General features: G+C 33.4%; 1 protein-coding gene across 1 annotated transcript in view; it reads left to right on the top strand.

The window, feature by feature from the left end:
* The first annotated feature begins 117 nt into the window (after positions 1 to 117).
* The window catches only part of LOC123667608 (thyroid receptor-interacting protein 11-like), a 65,032-nt gene continuing 51,276 nt past the window's right edge, over positions 118 to 13,873 (top strand). Inside the window, exons 1-2 of the mRNA XM_045601481.1 lie at positions 118 to 432; positions 11,496 to 11,549. Coding sequence (XP_045457437.1) covers positions 262 to 432; positions 11,496 to 11,549 — 225 coding nt within the window. The 5' untranslated portion in view covers positions 118 to 261. The remainder of the gene's footprint in view (positions 433 to 11,495; positions 11,550 to 13,873) is intronic.

Here is a 13,873-nt window from a genome sequence, read left to right as displayed (position 1 = left end):
TAATGTAAATTTATTAAATAAATGTTTTATTAGTAAGAACTAAGAAGTATATTTAATTTGTTGACTTGAAAAAAATAAACAAACAAAAATGTTAAACAAACGTCAAATTGCGACTTGTTTTGCCAACTAGACATAGTCCTGTCAATAGCAAAATAATGCGAATTATTTATTGTTTACATCGGTATTTCTTTAATATTTCGATGCCAAACATTTACCCGTGATATGTGACCCTGACTGTTGTTGTTGTGACTTTTGTTAAAAATGTCGTGGCTTAATTTAAATCAAAGTTTAAACAGTTTAAAAGGCCAGATAAGTAATTTCGCTACAGAGGTGTTATCTGAGGGTGTTGCACAGAGTAATAGCGATGAAGTGACGAAGACAGAATCTTCAGTGAAGGATCTAGAAGATAAATGCCGCCAACAAGAACTCGAGGTCAGTTTACTATAAAATGAAGTCATAGTTATAATTTGACAGCTGTTTGTTAGGTTATGTTGTCGTAATAATAACTTATTTAAGACTGCAGTATGCTGAATAATTATCTCTCCTTGATCATTATAAATTGTATTTAAAAAAAAATGCTTTGAAATTGTTTTCATCTATTAACAACATCTATTTATCGTTTACTAACTTAAAAAAAAAACAAACAAAAAATGGTTGAAGGTTAAATAACAATTCAAAATGGTATATTGTTCTTAAGATTGGGATAAAATTTTATTTTTATATTCACTTGATAATACTTCCCATATAAATATATTTATAAATATGGATAATGAACAAGAATTAAATATAATTATAAATATATATTTATAAATATGGATAATGAACAAGAATTAAAATTATTTTTTAGAAATATTTCTTGTGTTTACCACAAATGGGAACTTGAGGAAGCCTCCCAATAACTTTTTTAATTATTTAAGTATTAATCTTAAGTTAAATTATTTTAACTAACATCTTAATTTTTTTTCTATTATTATTTTGTTTAATTTTGTCATATTTTTTTTCTTTACTAGATTTATATAAAAGAAAAAAGAATTTTATTTTGAATGTTTGTAGTGTATAGACTCAGAAACTACTAAACAGACTTTTTACATTCTTTCACCTTGTTGCATTGTCACAGAGTGATATGACCTATATTTTGACAGGAGAGAAGAGAAAAACGGGACAGCCAAAATCTAATAATCCACATGTTCTAAGCTGCAAGAATAAAGCTAGCTTATTTGTAAAACCTATTCGAAATTTGTGTGGCTACGGCACTAAAAAATTTAGCCACCCCCTCTCTTCCCGTGGGTGTCGTAAGAGGCGACTAAGGGATAACAAGGTTCCACAACCATCTTGGAACTTAAGAGGCCGACCGATGGCGGGATAGCCATCCAACTGCTGGCTTTGAAATACACAGGCCGAAGACGGGCAGCAGCGTCTTTGGTGCGACAAAGCCAGTACTGCGGTCACCAACCCGCCTGCCCAGCGTGGTGAATATGGGCAAAACACATGAGTTCACGTTATTTTTGACGTAAACTTGTGGAGGCCTATGTCCAGCAGTGGACTGTATAGGCTGTAATGATGATTCGAAATTTAAATTATTCATTTAATTAAATTAAATTCTAAAGGCTAAGATAATGCCATATGCCCATCGTCATGCTTCTGGCAGTCATAAATTGAAAGGAACACGAAGCGCAACCATCAAGTCAACGTACCGCCAATACTGTTGTTGCAAGACCTGTGTAGAAAACCATGGTTGTGCCATATAGATATGGAAAATTGGACTCTATTATCACCTAGGGATAAAAAAATAACCTACGATCTATTCTCAAATACTAAATATATTTCATAATAATTATTGACACCGTTTGGAAGGAGTTCTGTAACAAACACTGTGTAATACGAGATTTTTATATATTAGATAATGGCAAGGTCAATTCTGAAATGCTATAAAATACAATGAAATACTATATAAATTAGTACCTCTCATTTCTAAGGTGTACTGCTAAGCATATGCTTTACCTTATTATTTGTTTTTTTAATTGACTTATCTGTTCTGTTCTTTTGTGTAATGGCTTGCAATAGTGCCAAAACATCACAAATGATTTTGCCATTGTCACATAGAATAGGCAATATATAAAGGAGATTGTTCAGAGCGGTTGAGATAACAAACTTTAAACAAATTATAAAAACAGAAATGGATTTATGGAATAAGTAAGTTAAGACATGTAAATGGGAATGTACAAAAGTTTCCTTACTGCTAACTATATTATATAGTAATCTCTTCCATACAACTATTAATATGATCTCATATATAAATATCAATAATATTTGTTTTAAAACTACTAATTAAAACTTTTTTTTTTTTTTTTCTAATGTTTATGCCAATTTCACTCATTATAATGAAACAACTCTTTCAGATTTTATCACGTTTTATTAAGTTTTTTTAGATGCCTGACGTTTCGGATACTTCACAGCAACCATGGTCACGGGTGACCATGATTTTTTTTTGTTAATTGTAGTTAATGTCCTGCGGTCACCAACCCGCCTGCCCAGCGTGGTGACTATGGGCAAAACACATGAGTTCACATTATTTTTAGCGTAAACTTGTGGACGCCTGTGGTCAGCAGTTGGACTGTATAGGCTGTGACAATGATGATGATGATGATGATGTAGTTAATGTTTTCTGGTATTAAAACTTATTTTGAAAATGTAACAAAATAACGGACATTTGTGTTGATGATTTCTGTGTATAGCTTATAGCTTAAGAGTTTGTTTGTTTGATGCGCAAATCTCAGGAACTACTTGTTCGAATTGAACAATTATTTTAGTGTTGGATATTCCATTTAAAGAGAAAGTATATACAAATAAATAAAATTGAAGTGTCTGTTTGTAATTTTTAAACAACTTATAGCTATATATTAGCTTATATGGAAGTATATAAAGTACATATACCAAAATAACATTCTTTACAATTTTTGTCTGTTTGTATGTCTGTTTGTTCCAACTAATCTCTGAAACGGCTGGACGAATTTTGACGGGACTTTCACTGGCAGATGGCTGATATAATAAGGAGTTTAAATAAGGAGTATTTTGTAACTGTGAACTGAACCATGATTTTTATTTTTATTTCCACGCGGACGAAGTCGCTGGCACAGCTAGTAGGCTATATAATATCTTAGTATGCTTTTTCATCAAATTAACGTGGGTGAAACTAGTATGTAAATAATGAATAAAAAGTAGCTCAACGCCAATCGCGTAGCACCATATTCCCTTTCCTGGATATATGATTTTTTTTTTATTTTCCCTTTATCTAAACTTTGTCCTAACAATAACAAGCATAAAAAAATCCGATTTGGTGCAACGATTAATTTTTGTTGTAATATAATATTAGTCATCTGTCATGTGTTTGATCAATATGTGGTTGTGTATAGTTATCTATATTAATAAACTAAAAGGTTTGATCATTTTTATTGATGTGAAACATGTATAGGCGAGGGTAGATTATTATATTATTAGCATGGCGATGCAGGCCGCTATATAATGGAATATACGTACTATATAATTATATATAATGGAATATATATACTATATAATAATTGAGTTGTCGCGATTTTAAAGAAATTTTTGAATTAAAAATATTTGTATATAAAGAAAATAAATATTTATTAAACGTTTCACATCTGCCAGCCGTCACGTGATGGCTCGCATTCTTTTATTATTATTCTCATCCATATATATATAAATGAATGTTTGTCTGTATGTCCTTTATAGAATCGTAAACTATGCATTTCATCATGTCATGATCTACAGCAGCCGTACTCAACCATTTTTTTATAGGGGCCACAAACGCGTTTCAGTCATGGTGTCACGGGCCGCAAGCAAAAACTATTTAGGTTAAAACGAAATTCCAAGTTAATAATGTAGTTACTTTATAAATGAAAAAATAAGTTTTGACAAAGATATATATAGATTTTTACGTATTTTAATGCGATTTTTGTATTTATGAACACTTTTTAAAACTTTTTTAAGGTCTGGTTTAGCGCTACATGCTATCCTTATTACATCTTCCTGATGAGAGTCTGTAAGTTTTTTTCTATAAACGTCCTCCTGTGTATTTTATTTTTGAAAAAGACGATTCGCACACATATGTAGATCCAAAAAATGTTAGTAGGATTTGGGCACATCTTTGGACGTTTTTATACTTTTGGTACTCAAAAATTCTACATATTCTCTATTTTTCCCTTTTTTTCTATAAACAAAACTTCAAGATTAGTGTCGTTTTTAAAATCAATGAACTCATCGAACCACTTAGAGTAATTACAATTTGTATCGTCTCACTATTTTTGATCCGAACGCCCGTTTTCTAATGGATACAAAATTCTAATTGGTTTACAATAAATTGGTAACTTCAGGTGGGCCAACAACAAGAGCCCGGCGGGCCACACGCGGCCCGCGGGTCGCAGTTTGAGTATAACGGATCTACAGCAATAGTTTTATGCATGCAAAGCTTTCTGAGTTGGTACGACTAAAAAAAGGTTTGCAACGCGAGCAGGGTAAAGCTGGTTGATTTATAAAAAAAAAATCTTTTCTTTTTTTGAAACTTCAATTGTTGTTGAAATGTCGTATCGTACCTTATAATTTTTTACTGGTTATAACGATTTTGATGATTCTTGTTTTCATCGAAAGCTCATCCCTGTCTTGTTACCATTTAAATTTGATTGAGATCTGCTGACTACTTTTTGAGTAATCTTGTGCTGTGTGGCTACGGCACTGTGCTGTGTGGCTACGGCACTAAAGAATTTAGCCACCCCTTCTCTTCCCGTGGGTGTCGTAAGAGGCGACTAAGGGATAACAAGGTTCCACAAACACCTTGGAACTTAAGAAGCCGACCGATGGCGGGATAACCATCCAACTGCTGGCTTTGAAATACACAGGCCGAAGACGGGCAGCAGCGTCTTCGGTGCGACAAAGCCAGTACTGCGGTCACCAACCCACCTGCCCAGCGTGGTGACTATGGGCAAAACACATGAGTTCACGTTATTTTTGGCGTAAACTTATGGAGGCCTATGTCCAGTAGTGGACTGTATAGGCTGTAATGATAATGATGAATCTTTGATAACTCGTATTTACTTGACAATTTTTTCGTGTACCTACCTACTTTGTATTACTTGTCGATGAAATTGTCGAGTTTGTGTATCTGGGTTCAAAGTTTACAAGAGATGGAAAGTGTGAGAGTGATATTGAAAGAAGAGTGAATGCAGGAAACAGGGTGAATGGAGCTTTGCACTCTTTTATGAGCAGTCGGAAGGTGTCTAACAAGGCTCGTTTGCCTGTGCATGAGGGGGTGTTAGTTCCGACACTCATGTACTAAAGTGAAAGTTGGATATGGCAGAAGAAACATGAAAGCAGAATAAATGCAGTTGAGATGAGAGCGTTAAGAAGTATGTTAGGAGTTAAACTAAGTGACAGGATAAGAAATAGTGAGATAAGGAAACGTTGTGGTCTGAAAGAAGATGTAGTGACAAAAATTGAGAAAGGTATGGTCAGATGGTTTGGTCATGTCGAGAGAATGAGTGAAGAACGATTGACGAAAAAAGTGTATAAGGCGAGTGTGAATGGAAGTGTTGGAAGGGGTAGACCTAGGCGGACGTTCCGAGACCAAATAAGGGACGTCTTGAAAAAAGGCCGGGTCAAGAGTACCCTAAACCGAAGAGCATTTATAAAGGGAATAATGAAAGTGGACGAAGCGAAAAAAGTATGTAAGGATCGTAGCAAGTGGAAAGAAGTGATCTCTGCCTACCCCTACGGGAAAGAGGCGTGATTATATCATTATATGTAATTCAGTCTGTTTTTTTTTTTCGTTTGAGAGCAAACATAATTATATTCGTTTAAAAATCGCGCGGTTAACGAAAAATAAACGGACGACCCGCTTAGTAAAAAAAAATAATGATTTAAAAAATAAACTTTGACATAATTATGCACATAATTGTTTGCTTCTAAGTTAGACAACTTATTCATTGAAATAGGTGTACATACCACTCTGTTGTAGTAACTGTACATAATAATACATAGATTAGACAATAATATGTATACGGTTAAAAGAATAAAAAATGTATTATATGTCGAATATTATCTCTTTTAATAATAGTCTTAGTAAACAAAGGAATAGATAAAGAATCAAAAGCGATAATCAAACATTGAACACATTGCACGAAGCATTTAGGGGATGAACAGTTGAACACTAATATTATTTTACCGATAAAAAACGAGTGTGCTTTAGCCCACACGGCTGAAGTAAAACTTACGAAACAAGTAATACAACGTAGGTAGACGAAAAAATAGTCAAGTAAATACGCGTTATCAAAGATTACTCCAAAAGTTGTAATCAGATCTCGATGAAATTTAAATGTGACCACATGATAAACATCGGCTTTCGATTGAATTAAAAATCATCAAAATCGGTACACCCAGTAAAATGTTATTAAGGATTTTCTAGGGTTTCCCTCGATTTCTCTAGGAATGCATCATCAGATCCTGGTTTCCTTATCATGGTACCACTTTTAGGATATCGCCTTTCCAACAAAAAAAGAATTATCAAAATCGGTTCATAAACGACGAAGTTATCCCCGAACATACATTAATATATATATATATATATATATATATATATATATATATATATATATATATATATATATATATATAAATGGTCAAATTGAGTAACCTCCTCCTTTTTTGAAGTCAGTTAATAAAATAATGTATGAATGATTTGACCGTTTTTATATGTATTTTACGCTTGAGTTTGTAATATCCCACTGCTGGCCATAGGTCTCTTTCCCCATGTAGAAGAAGGATCAGAGTTTTTAATCTACCACGCTGCTCTAACTCTGCTGATAACAACCGGGACCGACAGCTTAACCTGCTCTCCGAGGCACGGTGGGGAGACCCACAAGGACTACACAAACACTCAGACGGCAAACATCTGTATGACCAATACAAACGTTTGTCATGCGTGGGGAAGGAAGAAAAAGTGTGATCGGGCGAAGCGAACGGAAGTTGAGAGGGAGATATAAGTTACTGAAGATAGAAAGAGAGCGAGAAAGTTACGTTTCGTAAGTTTTACTTCCTTCGTGTGGTCTAAAGCACATTCGCTTTTTTTTTTTTTAATTCTCAAGTACCTTCTCCAAAGTTTAGACTTGTTTAGATTGATTAGCATTGGCCCAACCGTTTTCGAGTTTAGCACTTGTGATATATTTCGCGATTCATTTATATCGATGTATATGGCGATATACTTATAAAATATATATTGAAAAATAAAGCGAGGCGTGGCATCCGTCAGTTTGCAACACCGTCGGGTAATTCTGAAGATAATGACGCGTCATTCAATTATCAATTGAGAAGGTATTTGTTAAAACACATCAAAAGGAAAATTTTGATTGCTATTATGTATATTGTATTTCTTTGATTAATCCAATTATTCGCCCACATAATGTCTAACGATAGTTGTAATAACGCTGTCCTCGGCATTTTTACCGTACATTATGTTTTGAGCAGACATTACCGAGAAATAAGTATTAGTATAGAACCCCACCTACGAAACGAAATAGCCGTTGGCGGGGTAGATAGTATATCATATTTGTACATTGATAACTGATAAACGAGCGATGAGCTTCGGTACTATCCCCGCTTTTAACCGCTCATATTAGACTTATTTTACAAAACATGTGCATGATGAAATAAGAAATTAATATATTACTATGAATGTATAAAATCATTATCTATCCTATTTCCTATAATCTTAATATATATATAGGGTAAGATTGTTCAAGTCGTACTACCGCCTAAGTCGTACCTCGGTGATATCCCAGCTGTCGCGTATAAAAATTGTCTTGTGATGAGGTAGATCTGAACTAAATAGCCAAGCATGCATTAAATACTACAACATTATTTCCTTAGGGGGTACGACTTGAGCGACCTTACCCTAAATAACGCGTCACGTTGTTTGTCTGCGATGGACTCCCTAAACTACTTAACTAACGATTTTAATCAAATTTGCACACCCTGTGCAGTTTGATCCAACTTGTAAGATAGGCTATATTTTATTTTAATATATGTAATTATTATATTCAAGAAAAAAAAAATAAAGCAATACTAAGTTCGCCTGGTAGGCTTGTAATATATAAACCGAAGTCGGTTTGTTCGAACACTTATAACTCGAGAACGGCTGGACCGATTTTCATGATTTTTTATTTGTTGTATTTGTATCCGTCCCGAATAGTAGAATAGTTATGGATGGCCCTTTACAGGTTGAATCATATCGTATCGTATTGTACAATATTCTTACGGCTTATCACCAGTTGTGGATAATGCTATTTGATGGATGATGATACGAATAGACTGGAAGAATAGGCCAGTAGGACCTGTTTCTCCTCAGTTAATAAACTACAACTATAAGGTCCAATATATGTAAATAGAAATATCACTTAAATATACTCGTAGTAGAATACGAAGGTAACAAAGAACAATGAACACTTAACCGTCGGATACTGTCATAGAACTTAGTATAAAGATTACGTATGAAGAGAAATGTTAGACTTCAAGAAGTCTTGAAATTCTATGAGCATGTTTCACCGGATAATGATCAGGTTAACTCGTATATAAGCTACTGATAATGAATCTACCACCAATTCGGAATGTAGATCCTGCAGAGAAGAATCGGTAAGAAACTCCACAGTATAGTACTTTTAAAAAACTGTTTGGTTTCAACGAATAGACTACCCACAACTGAGGTCGGGCACATAAGGAAATATTCTGCTTATAATATGGAGCAGCCCGACTGGGATAGTAACATCGACTTCACAGAAGATCACAGCTAAATAATACTGTTTTCAAGCAGTGTTGTGTTCCTGTAGTGAGTAAGGCGACTAGAGCTCCTGGGGGAATAGGGGATAAGGACACAAACGCGTTTGCGATGCTTCTGGTGTTGCAGGCGTCTATAAGCTACGGTGATTGCTTACCATCAGGTGAGCGGTACGCTTGTTTGCCGACCTAGTTACATTAAAAAAAACACTTGTATCCACAGGTGTTTAAGTGGAGTTTGATGGCAAAAGAAAACTATATCATAAACTGTAGTCTATTGGATACAGTTATATGTCAGATAACTTTATCAGCAACTTCAAAACAAACTTCGGAATTCTAAATAAATGATATTGAAGACATTTTAAATCAATTTCAAAATGGCGACGGCTATGCCAATTTTTTTCTTTCCATAATCTAGAAATCTACGGCATCGTATTATCGCTTTCTAGGACAACGCTCCCATCCCTAAAAAATACAATTTGTCAATCGAAATAGATATAAATCTGTGATTCAAATCCCACGACCCACATTCGATGTAAATCGAATGTTTATGTTAAATTATTTTGCTGCCGAGTCCTGGCTACCTGACGACAAACGTCACTTTGACAGATTACAGATAATTATTACGATTAGTCAACTTTTGTTTTTCTTTTTTTTTTTTTTTTGAATAATTTAGCGCGGAAACGAAAAAGTTTTATATGATATAGTTTTGTAATTTAATTTTAATGTTATTGAGAAATATTAGTTTATAAAATACTAGCTGACTTTGCGAACTTTTTTTTTTCAAATTTTTAGGATCAAAGTGCACACGGTGTGCAAATTTGATTAAAATCGGTTAAGTAGTTTAGGAGTCAATTGCGGACAAACAATGTGTCGCGTAATTTATATATATTAAGATTGTCATCTCTATTGTTGCATTGTTTATCTAAAAAAAATCCCTAAAAACTTAAATATTGGTCTAAAATCATTTTAAATTTTCGAAGTGTCACGTGATTGGCTCTCACTTACGACTTAACGAAATATACCTTGTCATTGATGTATAAAAAAATTACAAAGCAAACACGAGGGCCGTTTTGAATTTTAAATTTTGAAAACATTTAAATGCGAACTGCCAATAGGTCAGAGTGGAATTTATTCGCATGGTAAGTGGTTGTGCGTTTGTTTTTTGTTCGCTAGTTTGAACGGTAGGGCTGACACTGATATACTATTTGTGTACTAGCTTTTACGGGCGGCTTCGCTCGCATTGAACTTTTTTAAAATAAAAAGTATCCTATGTTATTTCTAATACCTCCAAGAATATGTGTACCAAGTTTCATGACGATCGGCTAAGTAGTTTTTGCGTGAAAGCCTAACAAACAAACTTACATTTATATTTATAATATTAGTATAATATTCTTGATATTAAAAAGTAGGTACATTTATGTAACTAATACGACTGCCTTGTTTTTTTTGTATCCTTTTTATAAGGTAATATTATAATAAACACAAAAAATTAGTATTTTATGAACAACCTCAACGTATAAACATAAACACCACTCAATAATATAAAAAAAACAGTAAACAATAAAAAAGGCCAAGAATAAAACTTTTTTTTTTGAACTATCCTCAACCATAATATTATGTACATATGTATAACGATGACGCTTTTCCTGTGCTCTCAATACCTATTATTACAAACGACACGACTATTTCCTCAACGTGAAAGGACAATAGATAATAATTTTTTCTTTGGTACCTGTATTGTAACCTCTTTGTTGTGCTATTAAAAAAAAAAAAAAAAAAAAACAACGATATGTGTTATCTTTTATCTGTCTATGCGACTGCCGCGAAAATACTTTCATACAGGTATTTCATATAGGTATTATTTTGATGCCTTAAAAATGGGAATAAAAAGCACATGTTTTTTTTATTTTATTTTTTTAATCACCCAGCAGTAATTATTTTTATGAAGTAATAACTAAAACAAGGTGATAATATGTATGGCCTATTGCAATTTCTTTGCCTTTTGCCATGAGCTTTGGTTGTAGTTACTAAGGTTATTGCACCAAACCATATTATTTTATCTTATACATAAAATTCTCGTGTCACAATGTTAGTTAAAATACTCCTCCGAAACGTCTGGACCGATTTTAATGAAATTTTATGTGCATATCGGGTAGGTCTGAGAATCGGCCAACATCTATTTTTTATACCTCTAATTTATAGGAAGGGGTGGGGATTAAGGGGGTTAATAATATAAATGCTGAGTATAAATGGCAAAACGTTTGCGGGGTCAGCTAGTAAATAAATAAAATAATATATACAAAATCTTGTAAAATCGTCTTAACTCTACAAAACTTAATTCGTAATAATGTTTCGATTTTTTTGCAGTTTACAACATTCAACACACATTTTTTTTTTAATTATGATATTATTTGCGTTAGAAACCTTTGTATAGGCTATGAAACAATACAATGAAAACAGTACTTACAAAATATTGGTCAGCATTTGGCTAGTATCAAATAACTTGCGATTTTCTTTTAATTCTTCTTGCTTATGATTATTTCGAAGTAGTATTTTTAATTTCTTAATGTTCTATATCTAATTGTTACAATCTCGACTCAAGATGAAAACTAAAATTATTAATTAATTAATATTTTTTTTTGTTTTTACAGATTACAACATTGAAAAATTTTAACGAAGAATTACAAGCAACACTACAATCTGAGGTAAGTTAATACTTTATCATATACTAGACATAACACAAACAACGGTATTAGAAAAATTACATTTTGGTACCCCCTTAGTGTCTCAGACGTCGGTCCATAGGCTACGGTGGCAGCCTACCATCAGGTGTACAAGACGTTTCTTTCCCACTAAAAAGGTATAATAAAAATCAACGCGAATCACCAAATAAAATAGGTCGGGGAAAAATTCTTTTCGTATTTTCTAGTAAAAAGTTGCAATAAAATCTTTTTGGTTTTATTGTTTGTAACTAGCTGATTTTTATACCATGAAAATGTGATATTTTAAAAATATTTCACTTTAGTTCCATAGCTTAATTGTGTAAAGCACCGACACGATGAGTCGGAGATGCAGGTTCGATCCCCGCTGGAACGGATTTTTGATATGATATTAAAAAATGTTTTTCATTCATTGGCCTTAGTCCTATGCAGACGATTTAGACAGTGTCAGACAAACACTGTGTCGCCTAGGACGCTTTTCAGGAAAACGCAGAGTTGTCTAAGCTCTGCGCCACCCTCTCGACCTCACTGGCTAGGCTCACAGCAACGACTCGATACGTGTGGAGCCAGTTCGGCTGCAGGAATATTTCGCATTTTAGAGCTACGCCACGAATGCTTGACGGAGACCCCATTCCGGGTTTCAAATGAAGTTTTCCTTCTCCAGGCCCCTGATGATTTTGAGCCAGGTTTATCCCTCGGTCACTTTTTACGACCCCCACGGGACGAAGAGGGTGGTGCTATTCTACTCGGCCGATAGCAAAAGTATTTCGATACAAGATCTACGAACTGAACTTAGACAAGTATAAAAATTATTTAAAGGAACATACGAGTATAGTAGCTGACCCCGCAAACGTTGTTTTGCCATAATACAAAATTTCAAATATTTTTCTCAATTTAATCGCATCACCAATTGTCGGGACAAACTGAAATTAAAATAGAATAATATTTAATATTTGATGCTGCGATGGTAGCGCAGTCAACCGGATCCAATGTAAAATATTCCAAAATTAACAACTACTTATAAATGAAAAATTAGTTAAACAAAAATTTTCCAGTGGACCAAATTGTGAACCTAAACCATCCTCGAATATCCTTGAACTCACACAAAAAATTTCATCAAAATCCGTCCAGCCATCTAGGAGGAGTTTATTGACATACACACGCACAATAAGTATATTAATAATAAGTATAAGCTGTAACTCAAATGTAACTGAGGTAGGACAAAGTAAGAAAATTCCTGCTTAAAATATGGAAGCAGCCTGACTGGGGTAGTAGTACCTCGACCTTACAGAAGAGCACTGCTAAATAATACTACTTTCAAGCAGTGTTGTGTTGGTGAGTAAGGTGACCAGAGCTCCTGGGAGGATTGGGGATAGGGTCGGCAACGCGCTTGCGATGCCTCTGGTGTTGCAGGCGTCTATAAGCTACTGTAATCGCTCACTATCCGGCTTGATATATTAAATGTAACAATTACTCCACTTGCATAATAAAAAGTTATGAAAATATAGAAAAATGCACCCCTCGCTTTTTATTCTGAATTGAATTGTTTTCTTAATAACTTAAATTTTATTATAATTTTATTTTGAAATAATTAATTACGATTGATTTTTCGATCTTCTACTACTGTTATATAAACTCTTTGTAATTAAAAATTATTTTCTACTTTTTAGTTCGATTAGCTATAAAAGTGTGGTTTTTTAGTTTTTTTAAACTATAATTTATTAAGATTATATGTTCGAATGTCTTTAAATGTAATACTCGTCGAGTGGTACAATTTATTTTTGAATTATACCCACAGATCAGACCTGATACCCATTATGATCACCCATTATATCTAACAATCCGTATTTAGTTAACTTCGACTAATTGTCTTCTTATTTGACTCTACTTATATATTACTCTTTTTGTATTTTATTTTTGTACATTTACGTTAAACTATGTTTATCGTCCAAAGATAAGGTTGTTAAGCTTTAAGTCGCCTTTTACTTGTCGTGAAATCAAAATCAGAAATTCTTTGTTACATAGCCAAACATCGGAATTTTTATACAAAATTTATAATATCCATAAGGTCCCTTTCCTCCACTTCCTCAAGATTATGGTGATGAACAACATTACCAAAGTATTTAACAAGCTTAAAAATGTAACGTTTTTTAAGAACATTAATTTTTACAGCTTCCTTTGTATTTGGACTCCTTAATTTTTTTTTTTCATTGCTACCATTTAGGCGTTTTATTGCTTTCGGTATAATTGGTTGTAAACATTTTTTTTAGTATTGTTCTTTTTTTAAATGTTTAACTTTTTTATTCGAG

This window comes from Melitaea cinxia, chromosome 28, assembly GCF_905220565.1.
Source record: "Melitaea cinxia chromosome 28, ilMelCinx1.1, whole genome shotgun sequence".
NCBI lineage: Eukaryota > Metazoa > Arthropoda > Insecta > Lepidoptera > Nymphalidae > Melitaea > Melitaea cinxia.
Note: the sequence above shows the minus strand (reverse complement) of the source record. Positions and strands in the feature narration are given on the sequence as shown.